Source organism: Acanthochromis polyacanthus, chromosome 14, assembly GCF_021347895.1.
Source record: "Acanthochromis polyacanthus isolate Apoly-LR-REF ecotype Palm Island chromosome 14, KAUST_Apoly_ChrSc, whole genome shotgun sequence".
NCBI classification, from domain to species: domain Eukaryota; kingdom Metazoa; phylum Chordata; class Actinopteri; family Pomacentridae; genus Acanthochromis; species Acanthochromis polyacanthus.
The window spans coordinates 204,687-218,303 of NC_067126.1; the positions used below are offsets into that span (position 1 = coordinate 204,687).

Sequence of the window (13,617 nt, forward strand, 5' to 3'; positions counted from 1 at the left end):
TGAGACACAAGTGAGATCACCCTTTGTTTTGGAAATAAACACATTTTTTCAAAAATGGCCGCCAATGTGCCGAAAATCCTCTAGAGCCCATATCTTTACTTCTGTTATAGATATAATGACAACCTTTGTGTCAAAGTGTACATTTTTGGGGTCAAGGAAGCCAACAAAATAGGTTTCAAGTTTAAAATACCAACAGCTTTCCTTTTACCATGACAACTGGGGGTAAAGATGCACATTTTACATAAAAATTGTGTCATCAGAGTGACTTTACTTATCATTTCCATCAAAAAGTTTTTTATTTAAGCAGTGTAACTACTTCTGTACATTACATTTGTCTTAAGTAGCATGAGATTTCAACTAGTCAGGAGTAGCATATGCTCAGATGCACTAGGGATTGTAACAGCTGTAGCAGCTGTGAAGGTCCAAAGTGACAGGTTGACACTTTGAGGTTTGTATGCCCTTTCTCACTGAATAGAAAATATTTTTTAAGGTTTGATAATTAATAACTAGCTAATTAATAAATAGTTAGCTACATTATAGCTAGCTAGCTATCAACTACTTAGCTTCATTATTGAAGCAAGCATATAGCCTACATTTTGCTAGTTACTTAACTTCATTATTATAAATATATACACAAATGAATTTCACTTTAGCTTATTGCATATGACAATTTGGTAACTGTTATTAAGTGAGTGTGTGTGTGGTCTGTTGGAAAGTCTGATACCAGCATGAAGGAAGGACCTGCAGTAAACTTTCTTCACACACCTGGGATAATCAGTCTGTCACTAAAGGAGCTGTCCAGTGCCCTCAGAGTATCATGCATGGGGTGGGAGATACTGTCCAACAGGGATGTTAGCTTGGCTAGTCGACGACTGCAGAGTCATCAGAGAACTTCTGCAGATGACAGCTGGCTGAGTGGTCTATGAAGTCTGCAGTGTACTGGGTGAAAAGAAACAGAGCCAAGACCATTCCCTATGGGGCTCCTGTGCTGCAGACCACCATGTCAGACCAGCCCGATCTCACGGGGATTCGTGAAACTGTCACGTAAGTTTTAGTTTCGGTTTCGTGTGCACCAACACGATTTCGTCATGTTTTTCGTGCCGCTCACCACGAAATGCGCACCAATGTATTTTAAACGGCGGACTTTTCGTGCCACTCAGAACGTATTTCTAAAGAATGTGTATATTATATTTTTAATGTAAAACCGTGGCGAATCCAACGCTATATTTTGCATGACATCGTCCCTAAACATAACCCTAACCATAATCCTAACCATAACCTAACCATAAGCCGGTGGTACACTTACCAATTTGCATAGGAATTTCAAGAATGTCCGGCGGCCGGCGGCCGCAAACGCAATCACACAAGCAGTATACGCCGATGGACAGCTTGGATCGTCATGAATCCGCCGGTATAAACCACTTTCAGATGTGATTACCACAGCGAAAAACATTTCGTGGTGAGCGGCACGAAAAACATGACGAAATCGTGTTGGTGTGCACGAAACCGAAACTAAAACTTACGTGACAGTTTCACGAATCCCCGTGAGACCGGGTTGGTCAGACTCACAGTCCTGTGTCCTCACAACCTGTGGTCTGTCTGTGAGGTAGTCCATTATCCTACCCAAGAGGTGGTGATCCACTCCTGTAACCTCCAGCTTTTCCCTCAGAAGAACCGGCTGAATCGTATTAAAAACTGGAAATTAAAATCAAAGAACATGATTCTTGCAGAACTTGCAGGCTTCTCCAGATGGACAGAGCTCTGTCCAGGGGGAAGATGACAGTGATTGCAATCATGTTTAAAAGAAAGCTATAGATAAGATCCAGGGCGAGTCACTATGTAGTGCAGGTGATGAGTTAAAATCCTGCCATGTAGCACAAAAGCTGCAGAAATGCTATTGCATCACAGAGGCTACTTCACCCATCAAAATCATACATGTTGCCACTGTTCACAGAGTTGACTACCAGCCCCACTATAGCTCAGCATGCAATGAAAGTCCTCAGACAAACAATCAGCTACCGTAGTCCAGGCTCCAGAGATTTGTCCCGATGCTCTGTGGTGTATCTGAGGACAACATCACAACTGTAGATGCTGCACAACTCTCCCTCTTTTTTCACAAAGGAAAAGGCTTTCACCACATTCCACCAAGCAGTGATGCACTCCATCAGCACCTCCTTCAAGTAGCTTATCAGATCAGAAAAAATTGTGTAGGGACATGATATAAATATGGCTAAGAATAATGGAGGGCCTTGGTATCACGAATCATGTTTCTCTTTAGAGTGGACATGCATGGGGCAAGGCACTTGTCCAATACCATGCAACAGTCTTGCCATCTCTATGGGGATGGCAGCAGGGTTCCCCAGACTCTCCACCAACTCCTGTCTACACTACAACTGCCACTATTTCAACAAGTCCTCCAACTCATACGACCACACAGGTCGTATGTAACGTGCAACGGAATACGACCCATGAGAGTGTATTTACGTTAGCGCCCCTACAGGGAAAAGGAACACATTACGGGATTTAATTCGCAAAATGGCTTTTTCCTCACTTTCGCAACACGGGTTTAGGGTTATGGTTATGGTTATGGTTAGGGTTAGGGATAGTGTTAGGTAAAAGTTTGTTCATGGTGACGTTTCACCTGCGACACCGGAGTGTCGATATTTACTCAACCGCTAGAGGTCGCTTAACATCAAAACGTAACACTCGGTCGTAATACGGACGTGTACAGACGACCTATATGGTTGGGTTTTTTTTTTATGAGGACAGGCTCCACTATTTCAAAGGACTTGCCAGATCTTGTCATGTGCAAATTTAAGACTGGCTGTAAGGCACCTTGCAAATGCTGCATGCAGAGGCTGCTTGTATGTCTTTCTGTAGATGTTATGGCTCATGTTCCCACAGTTGTGCAGACATCTAAATAGACAATCATCTTTGAGATGTATTTACACCAAGCTATTAGTCCTCATCACTAAAAAATTATAGGTATGGCTTTTCCTACTTCTAACATGGAAATAGATGTTAGCCCACCCTTGTTTTCCTGAATTTCTTGTTCATTTTAATTCCTGGTACAACTAAATGTACATTTGTTTGGACAAATATAATGACAACAACAAAAATAACTCATGAGAGTTTAATGTCAGAGCTGATATCAGACATTTTCCATGGTTTTCTTGATAATAACCAAAATGACTTCAGTTCTTCCATCAATAGCTATGGCATTGTACTGCCAAAAAACAGCTTTTAGGATTCCATGTTTCTTTTCTGTCTGTTTTAGTCCCATGATCCACACAGGAGTTAGTACTGATCCATAACCATTGTTTCTGATGACTACAGCCATGCATTTTGGCATGCTCTCTACCAGCTTCTGACATTGTTCTGCTGTCACAGCAGCTCATTCCTGTTGCATGAATTCTAACTAATCTGCTTTGTTTTTGGGCTTGTGGTTCTCCATTTAGCGTTTGATGATTTTCCACAGGTTTTCAGTTGGATTTAGCTTAGCCGAGCTAGACCCATGCTCTGAAGACGCAAGGGTCGAGGCACGCTCGACAGGGAGGAAGGCGGGCTAAAAGGTTGTCTATGAAATCACTCTGTAGCAATTGGGTAGGTATACAACCAATCAGCACAACGAATAGGCTCCTAGAGCACCGGAAATCAGAGGATGCGGTAGTTCGGTGAAGCCTTATTTATACAGTCAATGGGTGAAGCTCAAATATATTACAGACATGTTAACAGAAAGATTATTCAGAGTCGGTGCTAATGGAGCTCAACGACTGTTGTCGTTTTTGTTGTCGACCCTGGCAGAGAATTAAATTCGTTGCCGTGGGTTGTCTAGCGCGGCTAGGCTAGTTGTTTCCGGTTGTTTCTGTCAGAATCGTCGCGCCTCTGTCGTCACTTAGTTACGCCCGCCTTCTGACTCTACACTTCATGGTGATTCGTCCGGCCAGTTTTAGGAGCATCCAACCTCGAGCCTTATGGAGGGTAACTAGACCCACCCTGGCAGAGAATTAAATTCGTTGCTGTGGGTTGTCTAGCGCGGCTAGGCTAAGTTGGATTTAGATCTGGTGATTGAGCAGCCAAGGCATGGTTCCAATGTTCTGGTTCTCCATCCAGGCTTTAACTGACCTTGTTGTGTGGCAAGGGGCATTGTCTTGTTGGAAAATCCAGTAATTGGAAGCAGGAAAGAATTTTCCAGCTGATGGAAGAAGACTGTTTTCAAGAGTAGTGCTGTACATGACCTGGTTCATTTGCCCTGTTCCACCCAGACTGAAACTACCTCAGATGGCCACTGATCCACCCCCATGTTTTACTGTAGGGGCAGACAGTCTGGTTTGTAGCTTCACCAGGCTTCATCCTAACCAGTAAGTTGGCTGGAGTGGGCATCAAGTGAAAATTGGAGTCATCATTGAAGAGAGCTGTTGTCCAATCATCAACAGTCAAGTCCCATTTCTCCAGTGTCCACTCATTTTAAGGTCCCTGGAGGTCTGAGGATGATTCCTGACTCAGGAATGGATGAGTGACGGTCATCTGGTGGGTAGAAAGACGTTTCCTGCCATGACCAGCTAGCAGTTTGGTAGAACCATGTTGGGCTTGTTGTTTTGTTGGTGTAATGAACGGCTGTCTTGGAGATCTTCAGTTTCTTCGCTACTTGTCTCTCACTCATGCCAATTTCCAGAAGGACCAAGATGGCTGCCTTTGTGGCTTCACATAATTCTTCAATCTTAGGCATTATGTGAAAGCTGACAACTTCTGAGTTGTGCTATGGCTTGAATGTCAGCAGGAATCCACTCTAGGCCTTTGCATGTGCAGTGCTGCTGATGACATGAGATGTCCTCTTAGTTACCCCAGGAATACAATGAAGCTTAAGCATGTCAGATAGGACACAAAATACTCTTATATACCAGGGAATACAATGAAGCCAGAGGATGTTAAATAAGATGTAATAAGACAAGTATTATGGAATCAGTTGCATTTTTTGTCATGTTCATTGCGTTCTTCAGGTAATGAACCTTTAGTTGTACCAGGCATTAAAATGAACAAGAAACTGAAGAAGACAAGGGAGGTCTAATGTTTTTTTCTTTGATTGTAGTTATGGACTTGTTGTCTCACTACTCATTTTCTTAGCATCCATAATACACATATTCAACACTTTAAGCTGTATTTATTAAATTATTGAGTTTTGATTTGACTGTGTTTTTGGTGTGTGTGTTTTTTTTTAATATAAATTGCATATTTTACCTTCAGTTGTCATGGTGAGGAGAATATCATTCTTTTTTAAGTCTTGAAACCGATTTTATTGGATTCCTTGACCCCCAAAAAATGTACAATTTGACACCAAGTTTGCCATTATAGCTATAACAGAAGAAAAGATATGGGCCTCTCAAGGATGGTCGGTGGCCATTTTAAATATGGCCGCCAAAGCGTGATCTCACTTGTGTCTTAGGATAAATTTACATGTATGACCCTAAGGTACTTACAGCCATGGCCATAAGTTTGACACAGCATGACTTACTATGTCTGTTTTGATGTCTATTGCAGAACATAACTAATATTTTTGACAGCACCAGTTTAATTAGTCAACAAATCAACAAGGGATATAATATTATCAATAAATTCCAACAACTGGAACAACTTTGTTCCCAAAACATAATATTAGAAGAAAATAACAAAAAAAAAGGTATTTGGTAAGAATAACAAAATGACACCAAACTCTTTTGATGTTTTTTTTAAAATATGAAACTTAATATAGTTCTCAGGAGTTGTGTACTGTATTGTAAGTGACAATTTTGTAGTATTTTCTAAGATTCCCAAGCGTCATGGTACTTGTGTCCAAACTTATGGCCATGGCTGTACATACCAAAGGGGACTTTTGCATCATGATTTGAAGTCAAAAGTTGATTAACCTCCCTACTATATGTCTGACCTTAACTTTTTAAGTCCTTTAAAGGCATTAGAGGAGATTTAATTTCCTACGACTTTGAACGTAGCATGCGCATGCGCACATACAACCTCTCCCTCACCCCCCTCTAACCTCCCCCCTCTTAACATTTACGAAGAAACGCCCCCCTCCAGAAACTTGCGTAGGACTCGTGAAGTTGCCTACAGCCGCAGTATAATCAATAATCAATAATACATTTTACCTGTCCAGAAGGAATTTAGCAACCAATGCATCTGTCTTTACGTCCATTTGTTGCTTGAGCTGACGCCATCGCCCAAATGACTCGCCAATAATCACTTTTGTTTTTGCATTCTCGTGATCCAGTTATCTTTTATTTTCTCTGACCTCAAAAAATGACTTTCTTTTACGGCTGGGTCCCCCTGGATCTTTATCTGCCATTATGTAAAAAAAAGATGAGCAAAACAAGTCGCCAGCTAACTACGAAGCTATACCAAAGCAACACATACAAAAAACACGTAAGTCCAAGGCGTACGTAATCTATACGTAACTAGGCCTGAGCCGGAAGATTTTTGATTGACAGAAAAGGGAGCAAAGCAAACGCCTCGGTCCGAGCGCATTGATTGGCTGATGTTTTTCAGGTCCTGCCATGTCCACAGTTATTTTTTAAAAATTTTTATTCTTTTATAAACCATACATACAAGTCCACTAAAGGTCAATATATTCATTTTATGTGAATCAGACAAATTAAACAACAAAAACATCCTCCATAATGCCTTTAAGGAAAAATGGGTCTGGGTTCTTATGGGATAAAGATCGAAACTAAGTTTATGTATAATGTGGATTATAACTAAAGACAGAATTAAAACATGATTGTTTGATAGATAGGTTGAAATGAATATTCCCCACACTCTGCTCCTGGAGTTTTTCCCCTCTGTCCCCGCCTCGGCGCCCGATCCATGGACTTATAAATTGTGAGTCATCCCGTTTTTGTTCTAGCCCTTGTTGTGGCCTATTTCTGTCCATTGCTCATGTTTTAGTTGGAGCCCTGTTTTATTTGAATACCTCCTGTCTGGAGTTTTTGTTGCATTAGTCTTTGTTTATTAAATCTCTGGTTAATTATCTGCCTGGCTCTGAGTGCCTGCTTTTTGGGTTCAAAAATCCCGCTCCGTAACAGTTTTTACTGCTGGCTGCATCAAAAATGGCCCCGTGGGGACAATAAAGATTTCTTAACTTGACTTTCCTCCAGAAGGCCTTTTCTTTGTCCATGTGATCATCAGCAAACTTGAGTGGAGCTTTAAGGTTCTGCTTCTAGAGGAAGAACTTCCTCCTTCATGGATCCTCTCAGCCCATGTTGATGTAAAACACTGTGGACACTGACAGCTGTGTTTCAGCAGCTTATCACTCATTCAGACCTGCTTTTTGATGATTCTTGGTTGACGTTTGACCATCCTGACCAATTGTCTTTCAGCAGCAGGTGATAGTTTGTGTTTTCTTCCTGATGGTGGCAGAAATACAACTGGACCATGAATACTTTACACTTACAAACAGATGATTTGGGATCAGTAGCTGCTAGTGTTTGTGGCTGAGTTTAGTGTTGGGCCTTTTTAAAATTGGTTTTGAGTCATCAACTGTAGTCAACCAAAATCCCTCAGGAGAAGTTAAGACCCAACTAAGAACATTTGACACACAGCTTCTTACATCACCAAATCTTATTATACAAATTGCTGTATGTATATTTTTGATCAAGCAAAAAAAAAATGTAGTGCTCTAGATGTTTGTCTTGATTTTGCTGCTTTAAAATTTTCTGAAATGCCCATCTCACCATCTTTATTTCTTAGTATGAAACCCATAAAATCAGGAAACACAGCTGGGGCAGCTATTACCCCTTTGTCTTCAATGACATCATGGGTGTGGAGGAAGGCAGTGGGAGAGGAGTCAGAGTGGAAGACATCAAACTGGCCATGATGGGACACGTGATGGAGAATTACAAGGTACAACTGTAAAACACTTCACTTTGTTTTAGAAGTGTGTGGTAAATATGAACATTTACATTATCTATTTGACTGTTTTTTGGTAAAATCTTAAATGCAAAACTGACACTAGTGGTGAAGTTTTGTATTTTAGTACCTCTGAACCCCAAGTAATGTCAAATGTTTATTACTCCGCCAAGGAATGGTGGAGTTATGTAACGATCGGCGTACGTTTGTCTGTGAATCTGTCTGTGCGAAACATTACTCAAAAACGGACCAACGGATTTGGATGAAATTTTCAGGGAAGATCAGAAATGACACAAGGACCAAGTGATTAGATTTTGGCACTAATGTGGTTTATAATCTGGATCCACGGCTTTGTTTGGGATTTTCTGTCTGATGATCACACGATTGCGATCCTACTACAAATTGACTGTGATTTATCCGTTGGAAATCATACAAGGAATAATTGATTAGACTGTGGGGTGTTTCTGAGTCCCATCAATTCCTGCCATCCGCTACATATTTAGGTCACGCGATGTAGCAAACCCCAGCCAGACAATGGTTAAACTCCTGATGTTTCACAAAGCCCTTCTTTACGTTCAGCCGTCAGCCTTATGTGAACACAAATTCACCTTTCTGTCCTTCACTCATTTATTCACCATCAGAGCTTGTCCCCATTCCAGCTAGGTGTTTCTAAGTTTAGACACATCCTTTGCTAGACAGCAACAGCGTGGAACCGTTTTCTTTCACCTTTGCGTGAATTTTTGGACTTTTCGACAGCGTCTTTGTCATGTCAAGAAACTGCTTTTAAGAGAAACATTTCCTGTTCTGCTGGAATGGTGACAAAATAAAAACGTGTAGCATTAAAAATACGCCTTCAAATTAAAAGCATGGAGGGAATGTTATTTTAACACGAGTCATGAACTGATCAATAGACCTTTATAAGAGTAGTTTACATGTGAGTCGGTATAAATACATAATGTGTATGTGCATAACACATGCCTGTGCTCAGCACAAGGTCATTTTTTATTACAGATATCCGTCTGAAATGATACTTCAAACTGAGCAGCCTTGGTGGAATACTGCGCTCTCTGAGTGCTTTTCTTGTAGCTCCTGTCACATTTTTACACAATGTGGGCTCATTTTTTACTACAACATAAAGACCTGGGGCCTCATTTATAAAACATTCCATAGGATCCATACTAAAAGTTTGCGTACACCGAAAATCTGAAATGGGCGTATGCCCTTCGACCCTGATTTATAAAACTGTGCGTAAGCACAGCTGCACGCAATTTCTTGATAAATCACACACCAGCTGGAAGATTGCACAAGTGGATCCACCTCACATTCCGCCCACAACACACCCACATTTTACCATGAATGGTCAATGCAAAGTAACTCATGAATGTATCTGTATATAAATAAGCTGCTGATTCACGGCATTTTACGCAGCGCCGGCCTGCAGTCTTTTCCCCACACTGCTGTGTGTCAGGATGAAGGAATCATGTGTTGACCCAGGCCACCCTGCCATTAAATATGTTATGATCATGTCCGATGTACAAATAATTTGTACACTGATTGAATGTACATTTTTTCGGTTCACATAGACAAATTCATTTTCACTCGGAGCCCTTACAGCAACATGAGTGCAGTCAGTTACGCCGATTACATTTGGGAAACTGGACATCGCTGCAAATTGCCGTTTAATGTTGGCCTGTTCACCCACAGTGTAAGGAAACCTGATGTACTGACTGGTCATGTTTATAATGTCATCCAAAACAGCTGGCATTATTGCGCTGAGGGATGGTTGTGATATCCCAGACCTAAAGGACATCATGTAACTGTATATCAGACCCAGGTAGGATTTAGACAACAAATGTAACCTCATACATTCTTCATATAAAACATAGACCTGTCGGCCACTTCCCGCTGGAAGGAGCCGGTGTCGCCAGAAACCCCCGAGTCGTGAGCTCCTGTGTCTGTACCGGGATGGCGTGGTTTCGGCGGGTGGGTCTGTCTAAGACGGCCCAGTTCAGCACATAGATCCAAGAGTACTGCTCTAGGGAATCTGAATCGGCTTATTAGCCGGGAAATCCCCGTGATCCCTAAAATCTCTCTCCATTCTTAATGTGATATTCCAGCAATGCCAGCGCATCCATTGTGCCACATTACGCACGGCTGTCACCCACGATTTATCTGCTTGATCAGCGATTGGACTGATTGTCACATGCCTTTTCCAAATTAGTAATCAATCAGTGCCACTAACCGCTCTATATTATTTGAAGATGGAAGTTTGATATATGAACATAGTTCTGCAAATACAGTCATAGGCCGAATGGCGCACTATAGGAACATCTACAACAATGAGGGTTTATGATTATCTGGCTCTACAAGTCTAATATGTGATAACAATAAAGGTTTGAGATCAATCTGGTTTCAATTCGCCACTTCACCCTCCGACACTGCCATTCCCTCTCTCTCCAAAATGTGCGTAAGCAAGCATCAAAGTTGGCGCACCGGTGCGCACATTCTCATGCAAAGTTTGTTTTTAGAAATCACAACGTACACCACTTTCTACGCAAAGGTTGTGATTTACGCCACTTTCTAGCCCTGTTTTGTGCGTACGCAAGCATCAAGGTTGGTGCACCGGTGCACACATTCTCACGCCAAGTTTGTTTTTACAACCTTTGCGTAGAAAGTGGCATACGTCACTTTCTAGCCCTGTTTTGTGCATATGCAAGCTTTATAAATGAGGCCCCTGCACTTCTATGGAAACAGAAAAACTATAACTAGTCAATTTTTTGTTTTCCTTTGACAAATCTTAAAACAAGATATGTAGAATGGTGCAATTTTGTCGAAACATTACAATTTTAAGCTTACATTGGGCTATTTTTCCAGACAGGAACACATGATGCATTCACTGACCCCCAAGAACTTCAAAATCTGATGATCCTCTCTGTTTGTAAAGTTTCTTGTTCTAATTTTGGAGTCAATTTGGTGATTTCTTTGTAGGGAACATCTCTTCCAAACCTGCTGACTGACTTCGGGCTTCAGACAGATAATCAGAAAACTTTACTTCTCTTTGCTTCTCCCACATCCACAGAAGAACAAAACATTTCTGTTCATAGTGACTCTGTTTATGAGCCTTCATTTACTTGAATCTTTTCAACATTTTACAGTTCAACCCTGCATCTTCGCTGTCTCCTTCTGATTCTGGCTACAACTCTACACCATCTCTGGACGACAGAGCCCATGTTCTGGTTTGTGTCTGTTCTGGAAACGCAGCAAATATTTCAGACTCACTTTTACAGAAGATGAGGCAGATCAGAGAAGCAGCCAGTGACCTGGGTAAGAGCAGATAAAGGCTGGTGTGGGCTGATGTTTGCAAAACAGTTGACAAAAATCCCTGGTTTCTACTTTCCAACAATGTGAGTAAAAGTGAAACTTTGTGTTGGCAGGTATTCCCCAACTGCTTATTGTCACCAAACTTGATGAAGCCTGTCCTGAAACTGAAAGGAACCTGCAGAACATCTACAAGAGCAAGTTTGTAAAGAAAAAGGTGAGTTTCAGCTGGATTTCCTCAGAATGTGAGCTCAAAAACCTGTGGAGGCTGAACGAAAACTGAATTATTGCTTCTTTTAAACTTAGATGACACAGCTCAGCTCTGAACTGGGGATTCCACTCAATTGCATCCTTCCTGTGAAGAACTACAGCAAAGAAACCAGCCAGGATGCAGATGTTGATGCTCTGATCCTGAATGCACTGAGACTGATTCTTGACTTTGGAAATGATTTCATTGACAAATTGTAAACCTGCAGAAAATAGTGCTGTCATACACGACAAACCTCACATGGCAGAGTTAAATTTATTTATAATATTTTAGCCTAAACAGACAATGTTGGCCTAAAGAAGTTAATGTAGGCTAAATAAGTTAATGTAGGCTAAATAGTATAATGTAAAGCCCTATGTTAGGCTAAACAGGATAATATTAGCCGCTATGTTAGCATTTTTCAAGTTGTGCTAAATGTTGGTGATGGCATGATACTCAACAAGTAATTTGTTTGTTTGTTTATTTATTTTCTAAAAATGAGACAGTTCGTATTAATGTACATTCCTACGTAAATTAAGATTGTAGATTAATAAGATTGTAGCCATACGGCTAAATTCCATCTCGAGTCCCATTGGCAGATCAAAGATAAAGAAATTACAAATAACATAAAACCATAACTGAACAAAGACATGCAAAAAGAAAAACAACAAGTGATAACACGTACTGCACATAACAGACAAAAATTGGCAGCTACCAACCAGTAATTAACATTAGCCGATGACTATACTGCTAATATCTCTTTGTTGTTATTGCACGTGTCCCTCTATCATTATTGCACACTGCTCTACTAAACGTACCCCACTGTCACTATAAGTCCACCATGAGTTCATTTCATATATCCCTCTGACACTATTACATATAATTGTATTGCACATGATAATATTACATGTTTCTCTTAATCACTATTGCACATATCCCCGTCTACATTCCATATATTTACCCTCTACAAGTCCCTTCTAACACTATTACACATATCCCATTATCACTATCACTCATCATCTTTAAACACTATTATACATGACTATATTGCAGGAAGCCCACATCTACACATTTACAATTAGGAGAATCAATAGTGGTGGTTGTGATCTCAGGAAGAAAACCGTGTTTTCTTACTAGTATTCATTTTAAACATTTTTGTTGTTTAACCCTTTCATGCATGAAGTATGATAACCTCAGTCAGGATTTTTTTTACCATTTGTTTTTGTCCATCTTTAGGCATAAAAAATAAGGTTTGAAATTTATTTTTTTCTATTTATTTTTATTAAAATATATTTACATGTCCACTCAGATGGACACCATGGATATTGTTTTAGAAATATGGATTTAACAAACAAATGGATAAAATGATATACAGTGTATTGAACTGTGAAATGTGATGTGAACTATGAACTAATATAATGTATGTATTTATTTTATTTACTTAATCAGGGACCATGCAATTACCATGGGACACATAGAGCCGATGCATTACATATGGAGTGTGGAGCATAAAGCGACGGTCCAGATGGCTGTGGAGGAATTATAAACTAAACTAGAAAAGCAGTCAGAGAGCGCAGACCTCCGCCAGGCCATCTGTCTGTCTGTTAACAGCATAACTCAAAAACTCATGGACGGATTTTCACCAAATTTTTTGGCGGCCATCTCTCAAATGTACTGAGTCCTTCAAAAAAATCCTGGATCCAGACAGTGATCCGGATCACCTCCAAAATCTAATCGATTGTTACTTTTGCTCTGTCAGACATCCTGTAAAAATTTGGTGAAAATCCGTCCATGACTTTTTGAGTTATGCTGTTAACAGACAAACAGACAAACAGACAAACAAACTCCGATGATTACATTACCTCCTGGTGGAGGTAATTAAACACGGGGAAAGGTAACTCACAGCAGTCCAGGGTTTGGGAGACGGAGTGTGGAGTGTGGAGTGTGGAGTGTGGAGTGTGGCGTATGGCGTGTGGCATGCGGTCAGCAAGTGGTGTGTATCCGGCATGAAGCATGAACAGAGTCCAGACAGTGAAGGGTATGTAACGGCATATAGCTTGTAGCGTCCGGTGTGCAGAGTGCAGAGTACGGAGTGCAGAGTGCAGAGTTCAGTCGCAATGATCCAGCAATGGAGGCTGAGGAGAGCCAGGCTTTTA

General features: G+C 40.8%; 1 protein-coding gene across 1 annotated transcript in view; it reads left to right on the forward strand.

Annotated features, from left to right (window-relative positions):
* Positions 1 to 12,652, forward strand: part of LOC110972161 (interferon-induced protein 44-like) — a 17,782-nt gene extending 5,130 nt beyond the window's left edge. Inside the window, exons 2-5 of the mRNA XM_051959372.1 lie at positions 7,738 to 7,890; positions 11,052 to 11,220; positions 11,331 to 11,431; positions 11,521 to 12,652. Of these exons, the coding sequence (XP_051815332.1) occupies positions 7,738 to 7,890; positions 11,052 to 11,220; positions 11,331 to 11,431; positions 11,521 to 11,682 (585 nt within the window). The 3' untranslated portion in view covers positions 11,683 to 12,652. The remainder of the gene's footprint in view (positions 1 to 7,737; positions 7,891 to 11,051; positions 11,221 to 11,330; positions 11,432 to 11,520) is intronic.
* Positions 12,653 to 13,617: the final 965 nt, after the last annotated feature.